This window comes from Pundamilia nyererei, unplaced genomic scaffold (genome assembly GCF_000239375.1).
Source record: "Pundamilia nyererei isolate P.nyererei 1_Seehausen unplaced genomic scaffold, PunNye1.0 scaffold00007, whole genome shotgun sequence".
Lineage (NCBI taxonomy): Eukaryota > Metazoa > Chordata > Actinopteri > Cichliformes > Cichlidae > Pundamilia > Pundamilia nyererei.
In genome coordinates, this window is record NW_005187408.1 from 2,466,655 (window position 1) to 2,479,520 (window position 12,866).

The 12,866-nt window shown below is 39.4% G+C and overlaps 1 protein-coding gene across 1 annotated transcript in view; it reads right to left on the reverse strand.

Moving 5' to 3' along the window:
- ppp1r16a (protein phosphatase 1, regulatory subunit 16A) overlaps nt 1-11,950 on the reverse strand; it is a 14,573-nt gene extending 2,623 nt beyond the window's left edge. The window contains exons 1-5 of the mRNA XM_005722798.1: nt 11,908-11,950; nt 3,304-4,341; nt 2,673-2,743; nt 362-507; nt 3-81 (exon numbers count right to left, since the gene is read on the reverse strand). Coding sequence (XP_005722855.1) covers nt 3-81; nt 362-507; nt 2,673-2,743; nt 3,304-3,550 — 543 coding nt within the window. The 5' untranslated portion in view covers nt 3,551-4,341; nt 11,908-11,950. The remainder of the gene's footprint in view (nt 1-2; nt 82-361; nt 508-2,672; nt 2,744-3,303; nt 4,342-11,907) is intronic.
- Nucleotides 11,951-12,866: the final 916 nt, after the last annotated feature.

A 12,866-nucleotide genomic window follows, 5' to 3' on the forward strand; every position in this document is an offset into this window, starting at 1 on the left:
AGCAGCTCAAGGGTAGCCTCGTCCTCACAGATGTCATAAGGCATGTTGCCATCCGCATTGACAGCCAGCAGATCGGCCCCACTGAAAGCACACATATCCATATTCAAAAAGACCTGAGTTAGCAGCTTTGCATATTAGGGTGTGTCACTCTAAGTGTTTTCATTTGCATTGGGTTCAGAAATTGCTTTCTCTTCCCAAGAAGGCTCTAAGTCTCAGTTGTGGCCTAGCAAGTAACATCCACTGAGGTTGAAACAAAAAAAAAAAAAAAAAAAAAAGCACATTATAAACAAAACATATTAGCTTAGAAATTTAAACATTTTGTGAGAGAAACAGAAAAGTTATGATGTGAGGCAGCACTCACCCCTGAATCAGGAGCTGCACCAGACCAGTGTGTCCACAGGTGGCAGCAGCGTGCAGAGGGGTCCACAACTCACTGTCACAAGCATTCACATTGGCACCAGCGTCTAGCAGACACTGCACTATCTCCACAAAATCATCAATGCAGCACTGAGAACAGACAACAGATACAATTGGGCCCATAAGTTTTTGGACAATGACAGATTCTTTTTTAATACTGTGCTTTTGCCTGTGCTTTAAACATGATGTAATTGAAGTGCAAAATTTCCATTTGAATCCACTGGATGTAATCAAAGTACTGTAATAACCATTTAGGAAATACAGCTATTTTTATATATTCCATTTTTGGAAATCTCAAAAGGTAATTGGACAAACCAACGTAAATGTTTTAAATGTAAGGATTGTTTTCAACACTTTGGTATAAACCGTTTGCAGTCACTGACTCCCTAAAGTCTAGAACCCAAGGACATCACCAAATTCTGTTCTTCCGCTGAGATGCTTCAGTCGCTGCTTGTTTGTGAGACTCTGTGCCTTCAGTTTAGTATTTAATAACTGAAAACACGCTCGGTTTGAGATTAGCTGACTGACATGGCGATTGAAGAATGTCTCATGTCTTTGCCTTGAGAAACTCTTTGGATGCTTTTGCAGTTTCCTTTGACCCATTATCCATTAACACTGTGTTTCTGATCAGTTTGCAGCATTTCACTGAATGTGAGCAGAAAGTATAGCCCTGTACACTTCACAGTTCATCCTGCCATTCTATCACCAATCGCATCATCAATAAACACTAGTGGCCTGTGGCACCCATACATGCCCATACCATGACACTGCTCCTACCAAGTTTGATAGATAGTGTGGTATGCTTTGGTTCATCTTGTTGTTTCTCTCATTTACCACACTTTTCTGTTCCCATCACTCTGGCATAAATTCATAATGGTTTCATCTGTACAAAGCTTTTGTTTCCAGAACTGTGCAGGCTCTTTTAGAGGTTTTCTGTCAAAGTCTAATCTGATCATCTTGTTCTTGAGTGTAACCAGTGGTTTGTTCCTTTTGGTAAAGCCTCTGTATTTACATTTATAAAGGCGTCTCTTACTTGCAGACCTTGAGAGCGATTGAGTGTGTTCTTGACTTAGTCAGATGTTGTGAAATTGTTTTTCTCAATCACAGAAATAATTATGTCATAATGCACCTTAGCTGTTTTCTGGGGTCTTTAAGGACTTTTGATTTTGCTGACATGACCAGAGCATTCCTTCTTTTTAAGAATTAACAAGATTCCTGATTTGGACCCTCCTCAAGTTTTTCCTCTACTTATGGTAGGTTTGTGCAGATTTTCAGCCTAATGATGGTCTCCCTCACTTACAACAACATCTCTTTGAACATCATTTTAGGAGTTCCAGTGAGAAAATCCCAAATGGAACTATTCTTCTGCTTAATATGTCATGGAAACTGCCTGTCACTCAATTTTCTAATTAACTTGAAGCCTCTGAAAATTGTCGACCGTTTATTAAAAACGGATGGAATAAACTTGAGGGAAAAAATATGATGTTAGAAAACGAGTACAAACAGAGATAGAAAAATCTAAACATTAGTATTAATGTCAACTAAAGCACTGGATAAAGAAAAGAATTTACATGTACTCAGCCCTCTGTGTAAACACTACATTTTCCAAGGGAAACGGCAAAGCAAACCGCTCTTGTAAAGAGTTCTCTGTGCTAACAAACAGTCCTCTCAGGAGTGTGTAGTAGTGCGTGTATGTGTAAACATAAGGAGAAATTAAAAAGGGGTGAGAAAATCGCAAGGATTTAAGGTGTCTTAAGGTGTCAACTAACAAAACACAGCAATATTGTGGTGGTTAAGTGTGACTGAGGTTGCCCAGAAATAGGAATGCAAGAAAAAAACAAACAAAACAACAACCCTTTTTCACCTTTTCCATCTATAATCAGGGTAATAACTACTTTCTTTATGTAAAGTAACCAAGAAAACGTTAAGACATAATAAACACAACTAGTACTTGGTGAGCTCAAAACTGTGACCACACACAAACAAACATAAACACAGACACAGAACAGAACTGGCCTAAATGTTGACAGTGGTATATGTGCAACATGTGGTTTTACCGGCCGTAACAAAATCATGCCGCGTAAGCAGAACTGATTTGTGTTTAACTCAGTAATGTTGATGACAATTTAGCATTTGATTAGTGCAAAGGCAGAACTAGGTAAGTGAGAGGAGGCATCTGAGTTTGTACAACTGGCAGTGTTAACAGTGAACAGTGGTTGACTGGTGGCAGCTCCTGGAGCTAAATGCATGTGTACCTGATGCAGAGCAGTCAGTCCATCCTCGTTGACCAGATCGGGGTTGATTCCGCTGTTAAGCATCTCCCTCACTAGCACAAAAGAAAAGAAAAAAAGAAATTTACAATCATGTATATACAGATTATGCATGACCATCAGGGCAGAGTCTTTTCCATAAAAAATACAAACAAACAAAAACAACCTTGCCATTTACCTGCCCTGAACATATACCATCTTGTAAAGATTGTTCTATGTAAAATGTAAAAGGATTTACCACCTTACCAACTAGCTCAGATCCAACAACTTGTAATAAAGCTCTTAATACTATTTTTAATCTCTAATATATTCAGTACAATTTTTTCAGTTCCTGTAAGTCATTGTTTTTTACAGTGCAAGAGCTTCTTTCAGCAAATGCCAACAGATACAGGACAAAGAAGCCTCGGCATTACAGTCAATTCATGGCACACCAATACTTCTGGGGTCTTCCTTCACACGTTTCTGAGATCTGGATCAGTCTTCTACAGGTGTCAATACCCTGGATTAGTATATAATTGCACTTTGATGCTCTAAAATCACTGAGTTTAAGCTGAAGCACTTGAAAAAAAATTGTTGTTTTCTGATTATGAACTTTTTGTGCAGTGTGTATACCCACCTTCATCCAGGTCGTTGCGGGAAGCAGCATCAAGCAGGGTGACAGCACTGGGGAATGTCACTTTGGTGGTGCGTGGCTTCTTCTTATCTGCTTTGGCCCTCGACCCTCGTACTGCATCCTTTTCCATCTGTGCCCAAGCCTTCAGCTGCTGAGCGCGGCGCTTCTTGGCATGCTTGAGCCGTTCTGTGGCACTCAGACGCCCCATGGTTGCCATTTCAGCAAGCAGCTCGCCGTGATCTGCTGCCATGATACCGCACCGCCACAGCGGCTCAGCTACTATAGTACTGTTTCTTTCACTTATGTGAGGATATCCTTTAGGGGGTTTCAGCCTTCTTAATTTATCATATGCCTCCTGTCCTTTTTATAGGGAAGCCAAAGAGGCCTACATCAGGGTGGGAGAACACAAAAAGATACTGCAGTTCATCTTTAAAAGTAACTTGAACCACAAAAAACAGCAAAAATTTCAAAAATATGATGGGAAAGAAACTAAGTTGTGCAATCAGGTGACAGATATTTCTGTCTCTTTCCCATCTTTAAAAAACTCTTATCGTGCTAAAGTAAAATAGCAGCAGGAAGGTGTCCAAAACATAATAATCCAAAGGGTAGGTTTCAACCAGCTGTCAGTCCTCCAATCCATTTCTACTTTGGATAACTTGGCGAATCATCCACTTGGCAAACAGAGAAAACAAAACACAACTATAAAAGGTCAGTCTATCTTAGCTTCTAATCCAAACAGATAGCAATCATGCTTCAGTATATGGTCCAAAGGAGGTGTGGATTTGTGAGAATCCATAGGCAGCAGTGAAAAACAAATCCACAAGGTGGAAAGAACCAAACATCCAATGAGAATAAAAAAAGGAGTCCTACTTCAGTTACTGACAATAAACAATATTTGACAGAATTAAAATATTTCTGGGTGGTCAAATAACAACATTTCACAACTTCCTGTTGATAGTGTTGGTGCACTTTTTGGTAAGTCTTCAAAAGATGTGATCTAGGTATAAAGTCTTCACCAACTTGAATGACATTGTCTTCAGCCTGTGGGTCAGGGAGAGAGAAGGAAAAACTGCAGTGAGACAAAATGTCAGGGCTATGTTACAGTATAATGACAACATACTGCTCTCTTAATCCTGTTATCTTTAACCCCTGAGCTCCTCTCCCCTACTCACTCCTCTCCCACTCCTCTCCTGAAGGAAACTTGAGAGGGTGGGATGCTTTTCATTAATGACTGACACACCCTGCAGCCCAGCACACACATTACATGTGTTACAGGGTATTCACACGGTGAGAGTGAGTGATGGATGTTGTGGCAATGCAGTTAAGTAACAAGTATGTGACCTGTTATGGTGCAAGTTCCCACCCCTGACAACCCTGGTCAGTGAGATCCCTCTCATTGGCTTTCGTTCACTTCCAAGTAGAGATACGCGGCTCACACACTCGGCTCTTTCCAGGCTGTTCATTTATTATTTAGGCCTGGGCCAGTGAGCGCTGAGAGGAAGGTCAACTAGAGGCACTCAGTGAGATAGAGAGAGTGACTGATAAGACTGTAGTCCCAGGACACAGCTACTGCAACATTGTACCAATGACCAAAAAAAAAAAAAAAAGCTGGGAGAACACACCGGTCCATAAATCAGCAAGATTAGAGGGCAATCAAGTGTAGAATCATTAGACATAACAATTACAGTGGTCCTCTTGGACTTTCACCTCATTATTAAAAACACTGTTGGATTCTTAGTTGTATTAAACACAAATAGTCCTTTGTTACAAACTAAGTGCAGATGCCTATATCTTAAAGCCTTGTGTGCAATATGATATAGCATACAAAGAACTATAATTGTGCTTTTTAAATAGGGTTTTGCCCTGCCATTTGAAAGACTAATAGTTCTTGCCTTGGGGACAGGCAAGAACTATTAATATTCTGTGTATACCTACTATTTTCAGGATACCTAACCCTTCACCCTTTGTCACAAGCTACAATGTAAGGATTTCCTTAGTTGAAGGTCACACTCTGACTCTCTCCATGGATTGAAGGCTACTACGCAGATCTGTCTTTTAAATACACAGATTAATAAGGACTTGGAATGCACAGGACAGAGATATGTGTAATGAAGGTTAGTTTCAATTAGAATGTACCGACAATTGTACAATATAGCTTTTTAAACTTTCTCTCTCAGAGAAGAAAGCCACAGTATCCAAAAATCAGCACTGTAAAAGTCAAGAGTAAACAGTAAGTATACAGACTATTAAAGAATAGTCCAATTAGAGTTAGTGGCCTTGGTTATACTGCACTTAACTAATGAAAAGGGGAATAAGTTTTGTGGCATTTTAAGAGGCTTTAAAGGGGAAAGGGATTAGAGAAATCTGGAAAAATCCCTTCAAGAACTTTACTGATGTATTAGTGGGATAATTCCAGACACAATCGGAGAGATCAGTGGGAAAAAAATCTTAAATATGTTGTTTGTTTTTTTTGTCAGACTCCCAAACCTAGTGTTTTTGACATTTTATCCTGTGCTGTGAATTTTAAAGATATCTTTTCATACTCAAAGCCTATGTTAAATGCCTAGGCCGGGGTGTAACATATGGGGGCTCGTCCGGGATTGCCTTCGCTGGAGGGTCCGTGGGACCGCTCCAGCCTTCGTTCGCCTTCACTGGAGGGTCCGAGGGACCGCTCCGGCCTTCGTCAGCCTTCGTTTGTCTTCGCTGGAGGGTCCGTTGGAGGGACCGCTTCAGCCTTCGTTCGCCTTCATCCGTTTTTGATCAAACATTTCACTTGGGGTTACATGTTTGATTTTTGGGTGGGGGGAAATGTTACGTTTCTGTGTTGTCAGTGTTTTGTTTTTGCGTGACTGTCATGTGTTTCCTGTTTTACTTTGAAGGTCTGTTGTTATCTTAGTGTGTTCAGTTTACGTTTCCTTGTCTCGTCAGGTCTAATTTGCCCCAGCTGTGTTTCCCTCCTGTGGTCCATTCCCTGATTGCTCCTTCTATGTATTTAAGCCCTGTGTGTCAGTTGGTCATGGTCGCGATCTCCCCCGTGTTGTAAATAGTTTGGTGTTTTGTTATAAATAAATAGTCTGTAGTAAATAGCTGTGAATGGGTTTCTTAATATTTTAGTTTGAGATACCTTCGTTTTGGGATTTTGGTGGAGAGCTTTAGTTTTTTTCTCGTGTGTTTTTTTTTCTCTTATTTTTATTTTCATACGTTGCACGCCGGTTGCCTAGGCCGGGGTGTAACATGACACTCAGACATAAACAACAAAGCCATAATATATCACCTGTATATTAAAATACATCCTTTAGTCCACATCTTTCACAAAAGTCAGCCACTACTTGATTTGTGCACATCAGAAGTTCATTTCTTCTGAAAAAAAAGATGCTTTGATTCTTACTTCACTAACATTTCATGTTTGCTGAGTTTACACAAACAAAGAGTGATAAACTTTTTTTTTTTTTATATGCGATTCACAACAGCGCACATTAAAGAGATGGAATTTGATGATTTGCATTTCTAAAGTGATCAATGTGAGAATCAAGGCTGCCCTCACCGCTCTTTCTGAATAACGTTATCCTACTGACTAAGCAGACAATAAAAGTGTGCCCCATTTGTCCCTGTGACTATAAAGCCGGTTTACTGTGTTTCAACCCTCACCATGAAAATATGGGCTCACCTGACCTGCTGGAACTGTGCTGGCCTGCCACTGTTGTGGTGTGTATCTTACATGGTGTATCACTCTGGGATGACAGCATTATTGCGGTTTCTTATATTATTGTGGTTTCTTATACTCATGACCACATTGCTAACAAGTTTTCCACCATATAGTTATCGCTGCAAAGAAGGTGCTGCATCAAAAACCTCCTAGTGTTTGATTTGGTTACAGTTGCCTGCAATGTTTCATGTTTTGTGTGCAAATACTTGGCAACCCAGTGGAAGCAAAACTTGAAAAATGGAAAAAAAAAAAAAAGAAAAGAAAATGCAGATGCTTCATCTTCAAAGTAAAGGTTGAGCCAACTGTGTCCATTTACAGTTTGAATCAGACTTTTCTCTGTTTGTTCTAGAGCTCGGAGAATATCTGAAAAATGTTTCTAGACAAGTGCATCACTTAGATTTATTCTACGACCACAGCAATATAATAACAGCCAAATCACAAACAGGTTTTTGCCAACTGGTTGAGGAATACATACTTTTCCCTCGCAACAGGAGGTTGCCAGATTGCCTCAGACAGGTCTCCATGTCTGTGTGTAATTTACGTACTTATTCACTTAAACCTACATGGTCACCATGAATGTCAAACATCCAGAATGGCAGACAAATTGACATCATGCTAATAGTGGTCACATGTCGGCAAAACCTCAATGGGTCATTAGAACAATAGTCTATTCAATATGTCCTCTGTAGTGGGCATTGAATAGTTCTCAGGATGATATCACCACCTCTTGCCTTAGCGTGCTCTTGACAACACCTGAGAATGCTTTATGCAATTTCAACACAAACTCAGAAAAATCTATTTTAAGAAATATCCATGAACCTATGGATGCAGCTATAGCGTGGTTAATCCATATATATCTTACGCATAAAATCCAGTCATCAAAAACACATGTCACTTAAAACAACCCATCCCTCCAAAAACTGTCATATATGTGGTGTGTTGACTGATTCACAATGGCAGATAATGCACTGAGGAAAATGCAAGAACACTGTTAAAGTTACCCAACTATACTATTAATACTTCCTGAATCCTTTTCAAATTACAGTCTAAAGAAAATGTTGGAGATTAGCATTAGGTCTCTAAAAGCTACTTTTAGCTTCCCTCTTTTTTCATTACAGCAGATAGCTCCACATGTTTGACTTGGCAGATTGTTGTTTTTCTTCAGATTTCCTCTCTGATGTAACACTGAAGGGATTTATTTCTCCTCCCAGGATCAAACTAGGGATCTTTCACCTGTTAGTAAAATCAGTAAACCATGCCAATATGGAGCCACAGTTTAGTAACTCATGCTATTAACCGGAACTGAAAATAACAGAGAGACAAAAGGAGTCAAAGAGAGAAAGAAGAGATATCCATGTTGGCAAGTCAGACAGGCAGACTTGGAGAGGTAGGTAGAACATAGGTAAAGTGATTAGACTACCTTGGGAAGAAGTAACAAACTGTGTCCATGTGAACGCTCGTGCATGCATCTTTTGTACACTATGGGACTTGAACACACAGCAAAATTACACACGAGTAGCGATGGGAGGCATGATACATTGCACACAGGCTAACTTTCTCGCCTGTGAAACTTAACATAGATAATGTCAGAAATTTATTTCTAATTAAAATGTACGATCACACACATAAACACAAACTCTGGCATCAGAGCAATATATTCTGATGTTATGCCGTGGAGTGTTAAGTTTAGCAAACATGTAAGACATCCTCTCATACTAAGGTCTAATGAAGCACATTTATTTGTTTGTTTAACCAACAGCGCCAGAGTTCCAGGTTTACATTAATGTCCCAAGCCTAATGGGTTTTTTGACCTCCATCACATCTTTTTCCCTAAGAAACTAATCCTGAAACCATTAATAATAAATGTATCCATTTCAAAACCAAGTAGTGTAGCAATGATAACACTTCCTAAATCTTTTCAGCAGGAAACACAGTGACAATTTCTCTTGCCAAGGACCAATTCTGGAAGACACAACATCCTTGTAAATGTTTTTCACTACGCAAGCTGATCTTGGAGAGTGTAAATAATGTTATGTGACAACTGCACTCTGCTCAGGACACTGTGGATTCTCACAGCTACCAGTGCTACCCCTCATTCACCAGATTTTCAGAAAACCTGAACTCTGGGGCCTTGACATTGAGGTCAATGAGATTTGAACTGATCAAGATTTTTTATAAATGCACTTTTGGTATATTTAAAAAAAAAAAAAAATCCCACATTGCCTTCTTCTCGAGTTAGCACATGCAAAAACACGGGCAGCCACACTGCCTGCCAAGGTGACTACAATACCCCATTAGTCTTTTACAGTTAAGGGATAAAAATTGGGCTGAAGGAGAAATTAAGTTCAACGTCGCAAGTAATTCTGTGTTAGCCCATCATCAACGAAACAATGCGAGCACCTGATTCAATCACAATGTACACAAAAGTATTTGCTGTGAGTGTGAACACCGCTAACTTGTGGCTACACACTGACGCAAAAAACAGTATGTGTCAAAATCAGCCACTTCCACTCTGGATCTTGTCTCTTTAAATCATATACTGTCCAGTTTTGTTTTGACTCCACTTTAACCATGACCTTTCAGTCCAGTCTTTGCTTTAAAAGTCCCAGTCCCTAAAAGTAGGGAAGTTTATCCCTAGAGTATTACTCCGATAGTTCAGTTTTAGCCAAACAAACTACAAGTCATGTTGCTGTGAAAAAGAGAAAACACGTCTTCAGTATCCTCACAACATGAAAATGCTATCTTACTCAGACAGACCAGCAGCTCAGAAGTGAACTAGAGAAAAAAAAAAAACTACAAGATAAACAGTCAGTGGCCCAATACTATGTTGCCTTTCTGGACATATTAATAGTTTGGTTGTAGTCAATTGTAGACAAGGCATCACCATGTGAGGATATTTCTAAGATAAATATTGAAGCTACAGTATTGTGCAAAAGTCTTGAGCCATGTCTGATTTCTTTAGATTTTGCTTCCAAGGAGTCAGACTTTCTTGTAATTTTTCTTTTCTTTACAATTTCTTGCAAGTGGGCGTGGTCAGCAGTTCTCCAAGCTTTCTAGAGGTATTTCAAAGTTTTTCTTTCACATTTCATTTCACAGGAATGTTTTGTTTGTTAAGCCACTTAACACTGGCCTATGAATCATTCAAGCCTGAAAAAGGACCCTAACTCAAGGAACCAGTGTTGTGTCTACACATAACAGACATTTTAAACTGTATCTTAAGGCACATTGTTACTAGCAGTCTTTTACAAAGGCAAATAAATTGTTCCAATTTTTTAAGCTGAATCCAGGAAAAGTAGTTTGGACCAAACAGGCAATTCCCAAAGAGATATTAGCTGAAAACGGTGCATATCTCAGCAATGTGTGCTCTTTTTTTGTAGAGGATAAAAGAAGAAATGGCAGGCTTAAAGACTCTCTACAACACATGAACACTATTGGAAAGTCACATATTTAAGAAATAAGAAAAAAAAAGCCAATCAAAGACCTGACACAGGGCCTTTAAGATGCATCTGATCCTTCAGTTGACCAATCTTCTGTTCACCGAGGACTTAACAAATTATAGGACAGTTTGTCTAAAAGAGATAAGACTGTGCTGAAGAATAAAGGTGTTAGAATTGCACAAAATTTGTTTGTTTTTTTATACTGCATCTCTTGTAGTTTTGCACATTTCAAAAAAGAGCTGCAACGACTTCCCATTTTCGTAGAGGGAAAAAAGGAAAGAAATGTAAGCTTTTGCACAGCACTGTATATTTTCAACAGTATACACTAGGATCAAGTGTTCAACAAAGAGCAACCCCTCCCCCGTCCTTTTGTTTTCTTAAGGAAGGATTTTGCTAACTATTCAAAAAGAAATAAGGAGAAAGCTATAAATGAAACTCTGAACACTAAATGAACAATCAATAATAATAATCTTTAAAAATTTGCTTCAATTTCTCTGCGATGCTGTGATCTTACCTTACCGATGTACTCACTACAAACACTTGATGCACAACAAACCTCAGCCTCATGAGTCTGTTAGTTTTGCTTCTGCTATATAAAGAATGGGGAATTTGTTAGTGGGAAGACTGTGGAAGAACCTTGTGATTCCCAGTGATGGGCAAAGACGAGACAGGAAACTACACAGGAAAAGACAAATTTTAGCACGGCAGACACCACAGCGCACACTCACACACGCGCTGAAAAATATGACTAACATTTATTATGTTTGGGAAAACGTCCCTTCGTCAATGTGACATTTGTAGTCTTCTGACTAATTTTCCACCTAGTGACCTAACAGGAAGGTCTGTCTACAGCTGCTGACAAATACAACCTTTCACTCAACAGCTAGAATGAATAGAGTACTATGAATACATATACTGGGGCTCAAACTTCACCAGGTGGGTGGGACTGATCAAAACAGAAAATACAGCCTAAACAGCCAACCTTAAATCTGGCCACACTTGGTCCTCTGTGCTTCAATCATGGGTTTGTCATCATAAAACAGCACCGAACGGCTCCTGTGTACAGCCTCCAGCCTGGTGAGCTATTTGATTTGAAACAGAGGACCTTACCGACCCACTCATTGAAACAAACATTGCTGAGTCAGTGTAGCTTGATGATTCGGGAATGATCCCGCCTGCAGTCTGAAACAATGCCAAAGTAGCCTAAAATGTGTACCACATACTCACAAATACTCACTGTTAGAAGGGATAGAGCTGGGAATGGCTTGTCAAATCATGAATCATTATTTCTAATCAAAAAGCCAAGCGTTACCCAAGTGTAGCATCTACACTGCTTCTCTGCATTAAAAAAAAAAGAAAAAGAAAAAGAAAAAGAAAGAAAGAAAAAAGAAAAACTTGTTTTAAATTTAACGTATTTTTGGGCTGATGCTTGGACAAAGCAAGACAAACGAAGATGTCACATACCTTGAAATAATTTCCACTTTGGGTACTGATACAGGAAATGTTTGTAGCTGCAGCCCTTGAAGGACGGACAAAATTATAATCACTACAAATGAGAGCGAGGGAGGAGGATCTACAATAAGCCCTGTCATGTGTTAAGGTTTGAGTTGCTCCATGTAATCACTCAGAAATCTCAGTAATTCTATCAAGCAGCCAAGGGTTAGGAGAGACCATGAGAAACAAAAAACACAATGATGAAGGCGAAGATACGTCACACAAAAGAGACGCTGCTTTTTTTGGAAGACAGGATGTGGACAGAGAGAAAGAGAGGGTTAAAAGGATGTGGAGGAAAGAATGTGAAGGAGATAGAGAAAAATATGAGGAGGAGACAGGAGGGGGAGGAGACAGCCAGACTAGCTTTGACTTTAACTCCTCTGACTGCTTGTAAGTAGGAAGTAAGGTCATGTCATGCTGGAGCGGAGGAGGAGAGGCGAAGAAACAAAAAAGAAAACAGGAATCTTTAAACGGAGCCAGGTGACAGGATGAGATGTATCTTTATTATACCATAATGGGATAATAAAGAAATGCCTCAGTAAGACGAGAGAGAGCCCCAAATCCGACAGAATTACTTTACAGAATTAATCTATTAGTTAAGTGGCGATTGCTACTCTTGCTGTAAAATCACAGTCCGGCCTTTTTATCCATTCTTCCTAAGTCTCTGAAAGCACGCAGCACTGTGTGGGCTGTCACATCGTGTATCAAGGAGCCCTCACACTAATTTTAGTCTATATTGTGAAACCTGCAAATATTTAACTTTACATACCAAGTCAATGTTGTTGAAGAGGCACTTTAAACATAGGCCTGACAAGAACAAATGCCTGAGTTTATTTAGGTTAATAAGTTATTGATGGAGGGTTAAAGTCAAATAGCTGAAGGGCCGTGCTTGATTGTGAATAATAATCCTTTTCTTCCTTAATCCCTTC